This window comes from Gallus gallus, chromosome 3 (genome assembly GCF_016699485.2).
Source record: "Gallus gallus isolate bGalGal1 chromosome 3, bGalGal1.mat.broiler.GRCg7b, whole genome shotgun sequence".
NCBI lineage: Eukaryota > Metazoa > Chordata > Aves > Galliformes > Phasianidae > Gallus > Gallus gallus.
Window position 1 is genome coordinate 25,821,794 of NC_052534.1, and position 17,756 is coordinate 25,839,549.

A 17,756-nucleotide genomic window follows, 5' to 3' on the forward strand; every position below is an offset into this window, starting at 1 on the left:
TCTAGTCTCCTAATTACAGTCTACCCCATTAACACTCACACACCAATCCAAAAAGTTACAGTACTTTCCTTTTGACTTCCATTTCAGTCTTTCAAATTTACTTACATTCTATACTCTCAAAAATAGAGATAAGCACATTCTAAAGTTTCTATTTTATTTTTATTTTTTAAACTTCTCTATTTGCTTGGAATAAAGTATGTGAATAAATGCTTCCCTGCATTGATGTTAATATACTAAAAGATGGCAATGTCCTATGAGCCATTTCTCAATGCCATTCTCTTTGTAAAGATACTCTGAAGGTAGATGATACTTCCCAGAAATAACCTACAAAGACGTAGGAAAACCAGTGAGTTGCTAAACGTTTTCCAGATCAACTTCAGTAAATGCAAAACTTCAAAACAAATGTTTTTATTATAAACTTCTAAGAAATGTATCAAATAGCACAAATTAATGGCTTCTAAATGGAGGATCAATATCCTATTGTATTTTACACAAAGAGCTAAAACCCCATTGCTGTAACAATGGGGGAAAAAAAGGTTTTACATATCAAATTACCTGTCTGATTTGATGTTTTTAATAGACTATAAATCTGGCTACAGCCATTTCTGAGTCTCAATCACAATCGTTAAAACCGGAGATTAGAGAAGAGGTATTCTTTGGCTTTTTCAAAAGCATTTTATTACCACTTCACGAATTCAACAAATATCACTTAAAGGAGACATAACTAGTTAGCACTTGATTATAAAAAAAGCATTTTGGTTTTGCCTTCTATCATGATGGATTACTGGAATGATATGTATTATCTTACCTGATACATTCCAACTCCTATGTGTTTGGGCTCAATTTTCACTAGCTCAGCTAGTGGGTCTTGTACGCGTCTAGCTATGGAAACTGAAAAAGAAAATTAGAAAACAATTGTTTAAACAGAAAATCACAAGCATATAACAGTTTTTGCTATTTTTTCAGTCTTCTATTTATTTAATATTTTATTTTAATCTGGAAATTATCAATAATAAAGTAAAATTATTTTCCACTGTTAGACACAGGAGATGAAGAGTGCGTTAATCAAACTTTTTTATTGAATAATTCAAACAAAGACCTGAAGAAGATTTCATACTGTAATCACAACATTAAATCCATTCACTCAGGCCACAAAGTTAAACAGGACCGTGTAAATTTCTCCCTTGTCTCAATACTAAAATTTATAAACATTTAACAATTTAAATTACACTCGTTAATGTTAAATCATAGATACATAGCAACAAATATGCACTAAATCATGTATGTTGTAACTACCCACAGGTGTATTTCTCAAATATTGTATTTTCTAAGGTAACATGCACATTTAGAGTTGAATCTTTTTATACAATTCAACCACAAAATTCAATATTCACTTTAGAGAAAGTTCTCAGGTAGTTGATTCCTTTGCTATCTTTTAATTTAAACTGCGTACCAAAATATCAATATACAGATTGTCATTGCTATAACCAGGTGTAGAAAAAAAATAAAGCTATTTCCAACATTTCTGCTATGGAAGAGCACAGGGAAGAAATTTCTGCTTTTCTACATCCTAATACTTGAATCAAGCCTGAATTTTTCAAGTCTACATTTAGTCTACATTATACATTTAATGATTACTATTTTACTTATTGAAATCTTAGAGAAAAAAAATACGTATCTACAAAATGTCAAACTTCAAATTCTCAATCTTTGTCTACTTCTGCTGATACTGAGTTACATTCAGTATTTAGAACTGTGTTCCCTCCTACAAACACTGAAAGAGTTAAGTTCTACTGTTCAGCATTACTTTTATAACCTTTTTTCCCCCATCCATTCTATATATCAAAGAAAACACTAACAAAGAATACCAGAGCCTGGAGTTACTCTTAACATTGAGAAACAAACAAACAAGAACACACTAAACAACTACCAAAAGAAAAAAAAAAGCAGCAAATGAAGTGCACAAAGCAAACCTAGCCCAGAGATCTAAAAAAGTTTGATAAGCACAGAGGAAAACGGGGTTTCACTGGACTGTAGCTTTTCTTAACTAAGTTTTCAAAGGCCAGGTCTCGTTGCCAAAGCTGCTTTTCCCTCCACGTGTACTTGTGTAAGAGTGAGAGAAATAGGGTGGGACAGGAGATGACCACAATGCTTTGAAAACTCTCTCCAGAAGGAGCTCCACAGCTGGCATCACTTCAAGAGGTGATTTCTAAAATTTATTTTACCATTAAATTCATTTCGAAGAAAATGAACAGTGGGTCAGAGAAAGAACAGACAGGAATCAGGAAGAAAAATGTATATACAATTGGTAGTTTGGCCAAAAATATCTACATAATCTTTTTTTAAAAAAATCAAGTACAGATACTTTTATGTACTCACTTATATACATATATATATATTATATACACAAGTATACAATTAAAAGACATACAATTATATACATACTGTTATATAAAATATTGTGAAATTTTATAAAATTATAAAATATTTTATTTTAAATATTATATTTATAAAATATAAAATTATAAAATATAATATTATAAAATATTATAAAATATTGTGAAATATTTTATAATTTTATAAAATTTCACAATATTTTATATAAATATATAAACATATATATAGCTTTACACAGCTTTCTATAGGCAGATATAAAGTAAGTATAAGAGATAGATAGAGAAGCTTTACATAGAATTGTTTACATTCAACAGGATCTTTTGAGGTAGCTTCATCGCACTCCTCATTTTCAAGCAGGGTAAGGTAGAGAAGGTTGCCCAAAACTGTGCCCAGTTTGGTTTTGAGTGTCTCCATGGATGGAGGCTCTATTGTCTCCGGGCAACTTTTGCCAGTGTTTGACCATTCTCACAGTAAATAAGTAGGTTTTTGTGTGTGTGCATGTTCAGGGGAAATTTTCTGTTTCTAATGTGTGTCCTTTTGTCTGTCAGTGGGCACTATCGAAAAGTTTGCCCCGTTCTTCATTCCCTCACACAGATATTTCCACAAATCAGTGACATCCCTCCAAGCCTTCTCTTCTCTAGGATGAAGGGTCCCAGTTCTCATCTGTTCCTTGTATGAAAAGTGCCTCAACCCTTTAATCATCTTGGAGGCCCTAATTTAAATGACAGCTACTACTACTGCAGATTGTTAAAGACTTGACAGCATTTTGTAAAAGGACTCAACTAAACTTTGATACTTGAAGCCAAAACAGTATATCTAATGCTTATTAGTTATGCAGGCTCCTCGAACCATAACCACAAAACTTATCATTTGAGTACAGCATTAGAGATTTCAGTTTTAAGGATTTGCTAACTGTAAATGTACAGTTAGCACAAAGTTCACTGCTCGGTCATGCAAGACTTTTTCATACCTTCTATTATCAATTTTAACATGCTGACAATGGCAGTTTGCTAGCTCAGCTCGGAGAGCACTATACTGGGTGACATCTGATACGTGTGCTTCTCTAAGAGAGAGGCTCTGCATTCAAAGGCTATCACATATGCCTTCTTGTCAAAAATCAGAAAAGGTCAACCAGTGCAAGTACACTGCTTATAGCTCACAAAAGTATAGCTTACTACAGAAATGCTTTCCTGTAAGTATTGCATTAATTACTTTGAAACACTAGTGGTACCTATCACCAGTTCCCTAACAAACAAAAATGGAGTACACACCCTTGAAAGCAGTATGGATCCAGAACATTCAGAAGATGTTTCCTAGCCTATATGCATGTACCAAACATTTTGTTTACCAAAAAGTTGACATAAACTCAATATCCAAAGAATGTTTTACAGAATTCACTTTTTAACTTCATACAAAAAACATTTCAAAAATTACATTTTAGACAAGCTGAGTACAAACATCTGTCACTGCCCATATGTCCTCTTATTACATCTTTTAGGACATTTCCAAGCATAAACTTCTCTATGGAGCCTTGAGATAAAAAGGAAAATTTAGACTCTACTTTTCAAAAGTTAGGTTGACAGTGTCACTGTATCCCTATGAGGTTTCCAGTAGAGATACAGGTCTTGACCCAGACAAGCCCTTCAGCACAGATGCATGGCAGTATTCCCACCCAAATCAGAGAAACTCTTGACATGCATTAAGTTACACAGATAGTTAAGCTCTTGCCTGGATGATACAGGAAATAGTTACAATATTGAAGCATGAAGATCAATTAGCAGTCAGTTGTATGGTTTAAGGGATGAAGTTCCTACATGCGCCAGTGGGACACTGACCTGCAGAGCTTCCACTGAAGCCTCTATTTTATTCCAGAACATTTCAAATTCAAAACAAAAGAGCAGAACAGGGAAATCACTAAGAGTACACTACCTCTAGGAAAAAATTCACTTCTACACTGAATTAAGATGAAAATCTACTGTCCATTGTATAGGCAAAGCCACCTTTTCTTACAGTACAAGAATGCTTCAATAGGCGTTTCTTTTCAGGTGGCAATAAGGCTCCACTCTGCCTGTTTCATCCATGATCTAGACTCCTGCAATACAAGCAGAGTCTTACTGAAATCATGAAGGCTCTGCAGATATGCAAGGTCTGCTCCCTATAGACCACACTGCAAAAGTAAAACCTGATGGTCTTACATCACTACATTTCAAGTCTTTTTCATCTTGAAATATTACACTAATATTTATTTATTATTATTATTATTCATTGAAATATTGCACTAATATTTATTATACTTCAATATTTATTAAAAACATTTTTTTGTATGTTTAAAGTGCATTCAGGAATGGCTATAAATCACGGATTTTTTAGAATAATGACAATGAAATAGGAGGTAAATTCTCACTTCCACTTTTACTAAGGTATGTTTCATTTTTGCTCCAAAAATTCAAAAATTTCATGACTGTATGTAAGGCAAAAACAGAAAACTAGATTTCTCACAGTAATCAGTGAACCAAACGTGGAACATCTGAAATACCATTTGCAAACTATGATAGTCCAAGTAAAATGGGAAAAAAAAAGTTATTCAATATTAAAGAGCATTAGCATTGTGGTGACACGGGCTTCTAGTAGAAAACCACAAAAACTGCACACCAGATAGACGCAAGGCTTCTTCAAGTTGTCAATTAAGAAGAAAACAGCATTGCAGTATTTGGAATGACAGCAACATATTGTGCTGCCATGCAGTAAATTCATATAAAATTTTAAAGCTAGAGGGGACAAGATGGCCTAGGTGGTCCTCTGACTTTAATGCAGATGAACTTCACCTCAAAACAGAAAGAAAAAGAAGGTTGCAGAAAGCATATTTACCAAAATCCTACAATGTCATTAGGACCTTCCCTGTTGTTTTGGAAAAAGAAAAAGAAAAAAGGTAATTTAACTGTTTGGTGGTCTCAGTTCACACCATCCTTTGGTTATTTGACAAGACAAAAAGATAGTTATATCTTTTTGCCTGTCATTGATGACAGTGTCGTGGGTGAAAGGCTTGCATAAGAGCTGCTTGCACAACTCATGTAAGTTCCAGACTCATCTTTACAGAAAAACTGAGATTATATTAAAATGTTTTGTTTTCTGACAGCTAATGAGAAAATGTGCCCTCCTGAGCTTGCAAAAATACTTGATTATCCAGATGCTACTGCCTGAAAAGGGCAAGTCTCTCATCATTCCCAACTAAAAAAATCTAAAAGTAAGACTACTGTTCTCACAAACACAAGTATATATTTAAACTTTGTTTTTACTAATACTTTCTACAATCAGCAACATCATTTTTCACAGAGATTAAAAAGCAGTGTCCACTCTCAAAGACTGCTAAGATTTATAAATTGGGCTACCTGCCTCCCCTCAATAGTGGAATAGACGTCAACTAATAATTATGGCCAAAGTTATATGTGTACTCTTATGAAGGTGCAAGAAAAGCAAGAAAGCCTGTCAACTACATAACAAAATGGATTATAAATAGTCTTAAGTATTGCACTTTTTGGGGCAGCATGCCAAGTCCAGACAACCACATATTAAAATGTTATCTCTTAGAAGTGCTAAATGCAAGAGCCACACCATAAGGCAAAAGCTTAATGCCTGTGGATAGGGAAAGAGTGAAAATGAGCAATGAATGACTACAGGTGGAAAGAGGAAAAAAAAAGTCAAAACTTCTTAGTTACAGTGGAATTCAAATGCTGCTTGCTACTACAAGCAGCAAAATATTTCTGGATGCCAAGTCCCATCTCTTTAACCACCCATAAGTATGGGTTTTACATAAGGAATAAAGAAAATAATGTGTCCCCACCAGTAGCTGTGACGATTTTTCTACCTCATGAGTATGAGATGAGGAACACTCATCTATGCTTTGAAACAATAAAGATATGAAGGTAGTGAGTCATGTTACATTATCAATATTTTTAATAAATAGATAGCAGCCACAAGCTACAACTTCAATTTTGTCATAAATGACAACATTTTTTTGTGTTTTTATTATAATTCCTATATTTTGTTTTGATTGAGACATGCAACTACAAGTGCTTGAAAGTAAACAAATCCCCTTCCCACTTTTTAATTAACCTTTACACCTTAAAACTCTGGGCGAAACAGAAAATGTCAATTAAATAAAAGTAATGTATTAATGTAATCAAAGACTAACTCATAAAAGCACATGTAATTACTGCCAATATATCATATGAGGGTAGATATGGAAACATTACAACTTATTTAAATCCTTTTATAAAGCTTATTATTGTGTTCAAGATCAATCACTCTCCGTAAGTATCTGCAATAATGTTTACTCAGTGATCGATCGTTCAGGTTTCCTGAGTCCTGGAAGCTTTCTATCCTGTTGACCTGAATTTCACCCTCCTTGCAAAGGATACAGTGAAACGTACAGTAGTCTTTTCATTAAGCATTCTTTCTCAGTAGGTCAGGATTTGTGACACAGTTTTGAATCCTCATATATCTTCTTGGTGGGTTTAAAGTATGCAATTTATTTTAAGCAACTGCTCAACAGCTGCATTTCATCCAAAATTCTTCTGTGGCAAGTGAGCAGGTTTTTGTTTTAAAAAGGTTACATTTTAGTTTACTTTTAACTCCATAAAACTGATAATCTGTTATTTGCTTAAGATTAATGAAATAATGAATGGCAATGTTCTATTTACTTACTACAAAAATCTTTAAAAGAGACTGCTCGAATACAAAAAGCAGGGAAGAAATAAATATATTAAGAGAAAATCCTCAGTAAGTGAATATTAGAATGCAGATTTTTAAGTCACTGTTTTCTTCTTAAAAACACCCAAAAAAACCCACTTTTCTTTAGTATTAATGCTTTTTATATCTCAGTCTATATCACAATATAAGTTTTGCTTTGTTTTGTTTGTTTTCTCTGAATTTGATCTCAGATGAGAGATATATAACTATTTAACTGGGCATGATGTGATTGTTCTGCCCTAGAAATCAGTTAGTCTTGCAGGATGGTTTAAATTCAGAGAACTCTTTCCCATCTGCTCAGCTTAAGAGGTAGAAACTGTCAGTACACTTTTCACATTCAGATCACTGGTCCTAATTTTAACTGCATCACCATGGCATTGATTACTATGACTACAAAACGTGAAAATTAGTTGAAGTTCTGTACTTACAAGAGTTATTCACTCATGCCAACAACAAAAATAAACCTTTCTGAAGTGACCAAAATGTCCTTTGCTATGTCCATATTTAAAAAAGAAAACAGCAGCAGCTTTTGTGAATTGTCCTGCTATACTAAAAGCAAAACAAAAACCTCCTACAATTAAAGAGCAGCCTTGTATTTGTCACTCCCCTGGATCAATGCTTCAAGGAGGCAACAAGACCTTCTAAGGAAAATACATATATATATATATATATATATATATATATATATACATATGCTCAGAGTTGCATCCACAGGGAGGGAAGTAGACCATTTTCAAATCTAACACTAGTGGCAACTACCTTTACCAGAGCCTAGACTAATGCTCTACTTCAGGAGATTGCTTTTAGGCAGAACTGGTGGCATAGTTTCAGATTGTTCATAAGTGCAGCAAACAGTGCTCTGTAAGTAGAAGAAAAATAGAAGACAAGTCCATCAGCTGAACTCAGACCCAGATAAGCACGAGTGGAAGACAAGGTGAACCTCATATCTTTCCACAAAGTATGCAAAGATTACCTATCAGTTGCAGACATTAAAACCCCTTCAGAGAAGGACACTCAGTTAATAGCTACATGCAAAAACCTCGCTTAGCTTGGTGAAAAAACTGATTCAATACAGTGCAACAGAAGAGTTTTCATCGAGCTCAAGATAACCTCCCATTTTAATGTGGCAGAAGCCTAGAGGAATTGCAGAGGGTCTGGATTTTGAAGAGTACGGAAGACCAAACTCCTCCAACTCCACTGCTACATCCTATTGCTTCTGAGAAAACAGTGCAGATTAGAAGGATGTTGATACATATACACATATACCTCACGTATACCATCAAGTATGCTTAGATTGGAAACACGTTAGATTCCTGTCTAGAATAATAAGAATAACAAGACCGAAGAACATCTCTAACAGCTGCATAACAATCCATTCAGAACTAGCACTATATTCCTACTGTTTCTGGTTAACTCAAATCCATTTCTCTATTTCTCAGGAAAAAAAACCCAATGCTGGTACATATGTTCATGAACAGCTGTAAGAGGCCCCACCGTTTTCAGACAACCTATACTTATGGACTGTTGCTTCAACAGTAGAACCCAGCTCACACTTTCAGAGCAGCTTCTGGTCATTGGTAAGAGCAGTCCTGGTGGAAAGAAGGAACAAGCCCTCCCTCCCTACCTCCTGGTACTGTTCACCAACCATACTGTTTCCAACCATTGCACCTTCTCCCTTCCAACAGGTACAGTAAACTCATTTTTAATGTTGTAGAACACAGCTGATGTAATATGAAACATAATTTATTTTTGTTCACCTGTAATTACACGCAACCCAACTAAACAGGTATGACTTTGTAGCTGAAGCAAAATGTTTTTAATGCATACAAAATTCAGAGCTTACTTTCCTTTTTCCTTACTCTTTCTAAAAACTTCTGGATTTTGTACCAATCATTTGTGGTAAGCTGTAGAAAGCAGCATGAACAGTTTAACCATAAGATTCCTGTCCGATAAAGTTTTTGAGAAGTGACCTTCTCTCCTGGGTTGCCAAGGGCAAGTAGTGCTCTTTTAAGGAGATGAAGAAATTAGCTCAAGAAGACAACAAGGCACAACGTCCCACACATCTAATCATCAAACTGTTTTACTTTCCTTAAGATAAAGTCAAAAGAAATTATATTTTTTCTGATCTTTACCTTCTATCTGCTGGCCACGATGACAGCTCTGAACTGTATGTCTCTATCTTTAACAGCACCGCAGGGAATAAAACCCTGTAGGCATGACAGTCTCAAAGTCCTAACAAGCCCCAAAAGCCTATAAGGCTTTCTTTTGCAAGGAAAAGTGCAAGTGGTTTGCTGAACTTTGAGTGTACAATAATCCAATGTATTCTGCCCTGTGGAGAGAAGACAAGCAGATGGGATTTGACAATGCTAAGGCAAGCTGTGCTGTGTGACCTTTTGCTCTCCCAGACTCTTTATCCTCAGAAATCATTCTTTAGAAACAACACAGTTTCTATACTAGATCATACCTGTGCATGCCACATGACACACATTCTTGCCCTCTCACTACTCCAAATCTTTTCAGAAAGTAATCTTATGCAGCACTTTACCTACATTCATTATTTTTCTAACTGGGTGACAGAGCTACATAGCTGGCGGAAAATGAGCACTAGACAGTGCTACATTAGACAAAGTATATAACTCTTGTTTCAGCAGAAGAGAGAAGGGCACATTAAAATTCAAATGCATTTGATCGTATTCAGTTATGGAAGTAAACGAGGCTTAGCACAAGATCTCTTCTAAGAAGAGTTAATACAAATACGATGTCTGAAAAGACACGCCCTTTCCCACCTCATTCCATTTTTAAATAATTCTAATGCTTACGTTTGTTTTGCATGATTTTTGTGAATCTGTGCAATGAATATAATTAGTTTTAAATTTCCTTTTTGAATAGTGAAAGAAGAGATTGCTTGTTTGTTAGACTAGTCATTTAAAAATGAAGGGTAATTCATCAATTTAATGAAATAATTCCTCATTTAATGTTACTGAATGTAGATCCCCAATAATATACAATTGCCCCATAGCAATTCTCCACCATCAAGACAGAACTCAGCAGTTCTCTGTTTCTTAGAGCTTTTAATCCACTTCAAGAAGTGGAGGTGAGTATTCCAGTAGATCAACTGTTTTTTTTACAGAGCAGAAAAGAAGAATTCCGATTTGAACATATGCCAAACAACGGTGCATCTGCCATCCACTTAGCACCAAGAACAATAACATAACAGCTCAATAGCTCAAGAAGTTTTTCAGGCCTCTGGGAAGGACATAAATTCTGTCTTTCTGCATGTCAACCCTTCAATGCTGAGAAGGGCCACACATATATATGTTTCCTGTATAACTTACCCTGTCCATCCCCATCCTCCCATTTGGTCTAGTGAACCTTATTCAATCAAAAATTCTGCAATAACAAGGAATTACAGAAGTGGAGAAAAAAAAATGTATAAAAAAGTCTGGTGTTGTCTACACACTGACAGCTGCACAGATTCATTTCATTTCTTTTCCTAAGAACTCCAGCTTCATCAGCAATACAGATTCTGCACATAAAAATAAACCTCTGGGCAAAAATATATAGAAAAGGGTGAAAGTAAAACAAGATATCAAGTTTTGGAAGATCCAAATTCCAGAGTTCACAGGCTCGGTGACACCAACAAAAACCAAGATGATATTGACTGCCACAAAGCACATCTGAGAGTGGCATGGAGTTTAGCTTTTTTCTTTCACTCATGCAAAGACAGCCTTCTGAACCAAGGGTGACGGCATGAAGAATGACTGATATATTTACACTGTTACACAAGTTCACTGAACGTGGTTCCTACAGATTCTTCAAAAGGAAACTTGCATTCAGGCCTTCCATTAAGAGAAGCACAAGCAAATCTCAACCAGAGAGCCCCTCAGTTACCACACTGCCTTTCCTCCAATTCTTGAGGATTTACCTCAAAGGCAAATATGCATAAGTTTCAGAAAGATGATCAACATATACGCCATTTTCCTCCAGAAAAATTCCCACCCTGTATTTTTGGCCTGTTCTAAAGCTTCAGGGATGGAGAATACAAGGAAGTCTTACTCTCTTCTCTTACAAGTGGCAATTTGATTGTCATTTCATCCAAAACTCCCAGCCACTGCGCCCCAGTAGCTTGTTCTTTAGACAGATCCCTCCTCATCTGCTGCAGCTGAACTTCCTCAGCCTACCAAGTAGGAAATCTTTTTACCTCCCTGTCCTACAAGCCTCTTATCTCCTAATTCTGTGGGGATGAAAAAATAGCTGTTCTGCTCATTAATCCTAGAATGACTATCAGAAGGATATATATACCTTCTCACACTACGCAAATACAAATAACTAGATTTCATCAAGTTTTTTCTACCTACTTAGTTGAATCCCACTCTATGCAATTTTACAGGAAATAAAATTAAAGTACAGAAGCTTCTACACTTTCATGAAATATTCACATTTGGTGCTATAAAAATTTTAAGAGAACCTGGTTTAACATAACGAATTAACATTAGAGCTCATAACGCCTTGGGCCAGAAAGAGGTACCACCTGTGGACGACATTTCTAAAACTGGACAGATCCTACTCCATTGACTGCAACATGGATACAAGCAAATTGCTTATGAAGTGAGCATTTTTTTTTTTTCAACTAAGCACACCAGTGGTAAAAAGCACTGTATGAATGACTATAAAGAATTTCCACTGTAGTTTAAGCGTGTATAATTAGTTTACCTTTCCTAACTATTACAAACCTGCTCATTCCATGACCTTCAAAAGGCAACTCAAAAAAAATAAAAATAACTAGTAAAATTCTTGGCTTAATATATCCAATTAACACTCCTAATCAATGCTTTTTTACACCCTGTACACTTAGCCAAGAGGTTACTAGGATAATACCTAGATTTATTTATTCAAAAGCAGGATTTATGTCTTCTATTTCTACCTGTGAATATATGCAATAATATATGGAATTTATTACTGCTGCTAAACATCACTGCAAATGTCAGACTTCACAATATTTGAAAGTTCTCATATCATATGTTTAATATTTTACATTCACATACCTGACAAACACAAGCCTACCTGTGTAACTAAAAAACACCTGAAGTTTGCACTGAGAGAAATGTTAAAGTGGCAAACTGTGTTAAGATCACAGATATCTCACATCAGTCGTACCTTTTATTTTAACTATAAATGTCACACTTCATCATGCAGCTGTCAGCTTCTTTTAATGTATTAAATGCTATCATGTAAGCACAGAACTTGACATGATGTAACACAACAATTAAAATAAAAAACAAGTCAGCTTTGACACCACGTCACTTTTCCATTTGCTGCAAATTAAACAAAGGAAAATCAAAAGTACAAAAGTAAAAGCTATCAGAAACGTTTGCAAAGAAGAACAACAGCAGTTACTATTTCCCTCTAATGTTGTCACATTTTTCTGTTTAGCTAAAAAGCAGCATCTACAACTTTAGTTCAGCTAATTACAAATTGACACCAAAAGACATCTAGAAAAATGTCTGAAGTCTAAAACTTCTAGAAAGATTCTACTGCAATAAGTACGCTTCTCAGTGTCATTTCCATAAAAGCTGACATCCACGGAACTAAGCAATTATATTTCCCTTTCCACACTATCCTATTTCAATTGATATCCATTCCGTGGTACTGCTGTGGCAGATTAAAAGAGTCGATTCTTTTCAAACCAGATGCAATAACGTTCAAGTTACGCCTGAAGCAACCTCATAGTAATAATGGAGAAATGATGAATTCTAGATAATTAATACTGAAATCAATCATGTATTACAAATTTGATTTTCATTTACTGTTTTTTTGTCACACAACACAAAAGTGTCTGAACATTTCAGAAACTAACTTCAGTAGAAATGAAAACTGGCTATAACTGGAAAAGTAAACTATTAATAATGAGACTTCCCCCTTCTTAACGTTTCTCTGTTCATTTACATCAACTCTAATACCATATTTAATATATCAACAACAGAAAAAACTTCAGCCCACGGGAAAGTTAGTGGCATCTGTCACAAACACATAAATGTCACATGCCTAATGTTTGCTCAGGTCATACCATGACACAAGCAAAATCTCTTTGGCCCAGGGACAAAACGATGAGGGTGGAACCAGTTCGCAGACGGGAAGGAATGAGTCGAGCAGAAAGAGGCTAGAGGTCTGTCTTGGGAAGGGAAGGGCTGATGCAGGGGTTCAAAACAAAATCCCTGCAAAAGCTTTCTCTTAAAACATTGAATTAACACAAATCCCCTTTTCCCTTTTGTGGAAATGAAAGAAAAAAGGAACATGGGAAATCCTGGAAAGTTTTACCCTCAGATACCACATAACTTCAGAACTGTTTTCTGATGACCAATTTTGATGCATTCCAAAGAACTTCCAGGCCAGAAGCTTGCTAAAGAAAGATTAAGGACATCATAATTTGGAGATTTATCTAAGAGTGCTACTGCATTTTTAAGTGTGCTTTATTGGATTGAGTATGACAGCAAATTGTATGAAAAGCAAGAAATGAGAAAGCTAGGATTGATAAAAACAAGCACAAGAAGACACATGAACAAAAATATACAGGTGAAGTAATACAAAATAACCATGGACCTCTCCTTACAGATGTTTCCCAATCAACCAATTCCATGAGTAGTTCAGACAGCAGTGAAGTTGCTAGGAATTTGATCTTTGAAGACCACTCAATAAAAATCTGAATACGATAACACTAACACTTGTGTATTTCTAAGAAATTATACTGCATTATATCTGAGTAATATTTATGCTGACTGGTTTAAAAAATAAGAACAAAGTAGTATTTCTTGAGTACTATATTGTGTTGCATGAAGCTCTGGAAAGTGGTCACAACAAAGGCAAAGAAAGATACATGATCATCCTTCAGGATGACAAAATCTTTACATTATCTGTTCTCTACTCTCAAATTTTTCTAGGCCATAAAATGTTTAATTATTATCACAGATACTTGTTTACCTACAAGGAAAAAGAAAAGAGAGAAGGACTTGCTCTTGTGGGCATGAACATGTGAAAGTTTATGCAATTCATCAGCTATATTTAACCCCTCAAAACTCTCCTTTACCATCCTGGTATGGGAGTATGTCCAAAGGTGCCTTCACATTACAGGCCTTGGTAGGCAATGGCGTCACTGATTTGAACACCTACGATTTGAGACGTGAAGTGATTTAAGAACTACAGTTCAAAATGAAAGCAGCTTTTTTTTTTTTTTTTTAAATATGCCATCGATAGTTATTAAACATTATATTATAATTGAGCTTCATACTGAAATATGCACAATACCTGCACTTCTTAAGTTAGGGTCGAGGTCTGGCATTTCCTTAGATGCTTCTGGACTCACACTGTAGATAGATGCTCCTGCTTCACTGACAATGCTGCAAAATAAAATGGTAAATAATCAAACAACATGCAGCTGAGAACACCACACCTGAAAGAACTACTGTTGACCTGATTTAAAAAGTTAATATATTTTTTTAAAGCCTCACAATTTTAAACATTTTTGAATGACCTGAATACTCATAAAAGTAAGGTAGTACAAAGGAAAATATATCTATTTAATCCAAAACACCCATCCCTAGCCCACGACAGTCGGTATTTTTCAGTTTTCTATTATAAATATCAACCTCTATCATACTTTCATAACACAGAAAATGCATACAGTAAACAAGTGTTACCAGAAGTCGGCAGACAAACAGACTTCCAGACACAAAACAAGCAAACAAAAACCTACCTGATAAATTCATTAAAAACACCTACAATGGGAAGTTTAATATCTGTTCATTGAATGTGTGAACCCAAGCCATGCGTATGCACACCTTGTCTAATGCTAACTGCCTGACGTGCTCAGGACAAAGTCTCACCTCTGCACAGACCGAGCTGCTGAACTGCAGTTTGCTCCCCAGTGAGCATTGAATTCTGTCTTCTCCCCGCTCTCACTGTCATCCCAAAAGAAAATTGCAGACTGAATGAACGTCTTCAGCAATCTCAGCTACAGTTTGTATATCTGCAGCACACTTCAAGCTCAATTGGGAATGATAAACTCAGCGATTCAAATCGCAGCATGCAATTAAAAAACCCTGGAGTGCTCAGTTCCACTCAAGAGAAGACTGCGCTCAAATATTCGCAGTCTAAGTTTATTTGCAGCAGGGAAATTCTGACACCACTGAATAAACAGCATATTTCTTCACATAACTTCAACAGAACTCGAATTTCAGGTTTATAATTAAGACACAGTACAACTTCTACACCAGAAGAGTTACTATCAGGTTCAGAACTATTTTTGCTTTTATTATTCCACCCATTATAATAACCTTATCATTGCCGTAAGGAGGGAAACCTCAACCCTTAAGCAGCTGACCTTTCAATAAATTCAAAACTTTGCTTTATAGTGTTCTATTTAAATGAGACTGTAAATTTTTCTTTAAAGAACATTCAGCACATCAAATGTAGGAATAAAGAAACTGAAACTTAGAAACTCCTTCCTTTAGAAAAAGCTGTAGAAAAGTAGGGAGATAAGACACATTCCCATCAGTGTTACAAACAAGTTCAACTTTAAACAATATAAAATGCAAACATAAAAATGGTATACGGTTCTTACTGTTCTTACATACTGAAAGGTTGTATTATTTGCTATTCAATCTAAGCTGGATTTTTTGCTGACACGTCCGATTTTGTAGTTACTGGAATCTCAAAAAAATATTCAATATGACAAACAGATTGAATCATTCAAAAATACAGAGAATAAAATCCTGTGCTCTTCGGCATGCCTGTAATTTCAGAACCTCTTGAACAACTGGTTTAAAAGAGCAAAAAACTGCCCAGAGCCGCTGGGCAGCAGGCTGGACACAGCAAATAGAACCGAGAGTGCTTACATTATCCTATAAGAAGATTCAGCATTAGGAGCATAACTACAATATAAATGGCATTCAGAACACAGCCCTTCAACAGAAAGAACTGACAGCCACCGGCCAAACTAGTTGCAGAACACAGTCACAGATCACAAAAACACAACTGCTGAAAAATGAAGATGTTGACAGAAGCCATAAACTGATTTTCCTGAGAAACTGGTAGTTTAAAGAACAACGCAGCAGAATGTATTTCTTAACCTGTTCACACATTATAAAGGCAGCATCTGGCGAGTTCTCCCTTTCTTCGTAAAAGAGAAATTGCTTCCAAAAACCCCCACACATTAGCACGTACTTCCAACAGCTTTAACTAACCTCTCTTCAATTCCAACAGGTCTGAAAGTTAACCTCTCAAGCAACTTCTAAATTTACTGTCTTTTTACTGTATTGCATTCTGATAAAAATTGCTATTCACATACATTATTTTCCACACTTTTTTAATTATTATTAGTTAAGCAGTGCTGTACTATAAGTTATATTACTGCACAGAATATTGCCTGATACCCCTCAGTATATTGTACTGCTAAAAAAACCAACACGAAAGATTCGGATGGGGACTTTAGGACACTTTGCATTTTACTGATTCTCATTAATGCTGCATAAACAGTGTTCAGAAATGAGGAATGTGGTAATACTCAGATTCCACAGTAGTAAAAGGAAATCACTGTGCCAAATTTTAAAGCAGGTAGAACAAGAGCTTCCTTACTACAATAAGTAAATAAAATCAAGTTCAGGATGGGAGAGAAAAACAGTCGAAAAGAGCACATTTCCTTTTCTCAAGTGCAAGAAAATTTATTCACAGGGCAAAGGGTTGGGGGGAGGGGGGGAGAGGTGAGGGGAAAGCCAAGTAAAAAACAAAATAATATCTCAAGCAGGAAAACAACATACAAAAAACACATTCAGAAGATGCATACACGGGATACTTGACAGCCACTCTGAGATGGCTTTGTATACGCACACAGTTATTCCGCAAACTATTTGCTGGGGCAGACTTGAAATCAAAGGGGGAACAGTCCCGCACTGCTGCCCAAGGACAGCGAAATCCAGATGTGAAATGCATTAAAGTCGTTACCCATAGTAAATGCATAAGGCCACAAATGCCAAAGAAACCATTCTCTGGGTCACGCAACCGTAGCAAAGCAAGATCCTACAGACATATTAGCGGCTGTTGAGAGGTTTTACTCACTGTTTTTAGCTACAGCGAGGTGGTTGCTAATGCGACACTGGCACACACAGTGCTCGAGCGTGGAGCTTGGTTACAGTACAGGATGACAAGCAAAACAGGTTTGGGGATTCGCGTTTGCAGCTTTCCTGGATTTTGTTCCGTGACTGGCCGAGAGTGCCACTTTGGTGCTGAGATAATCTGGGGGGAGTGTTTTTATTATCATTTATTTAACAATTCAGTGCTAGCTAGGACAATTTGACAGTAATTCGATGTTGTAAAATGCTCTGCTTTCAAAGAACATGTATTTTTAACGCCAGAGCACAGTCAGCCGAAACCAAACCTGCTCAAATTAGAGGGCCATATAAATTTACTGTGCTCCAACACAGTTCTTTACACACAAAGTTCTTTTCATTTTTCTGTTCTTTTTTAAAGGATGCAATTTAACAAGAGCCAGAAGTACTCAGGACCACAGTAAGAGTTGTTAAAAATGGCACATAAAATCTGTAGGTAAATAGGTATCC

At 35.7% G+C, this 17,756-nt stretch overlaps 1 protein-coding gene across 4 annotated transcripts in view; it reads right to left on the reverse strand.

The window, feature by feature from the left end:
- SRBD1 (S1 RNA binding domain 1) overlaps positions 1–17,756 on the reverse strand; it is a 123,746-nt gene that overhangs the window by 49,216 nt on the left and 56,774 nt on the right. For all 4 annotated transcript variants that reach the window (XM_025149162.3, XM_419463.7, XM_015283824.4 and 1 more), the window contains 2 exons: positions 14,449–14,540; positions 809–891 (listed from right to left, as the gene is read on the reverse strand). In XM_025149162.3, the coding sequence (XP_025004930.2) occupies positions 809–891; positions 14,449–14,540 (175 nt within the window). The remainder of the gene's footprint in view (positions 1–808; positions 892–14,448; positions 14,541–17,756) is intronic.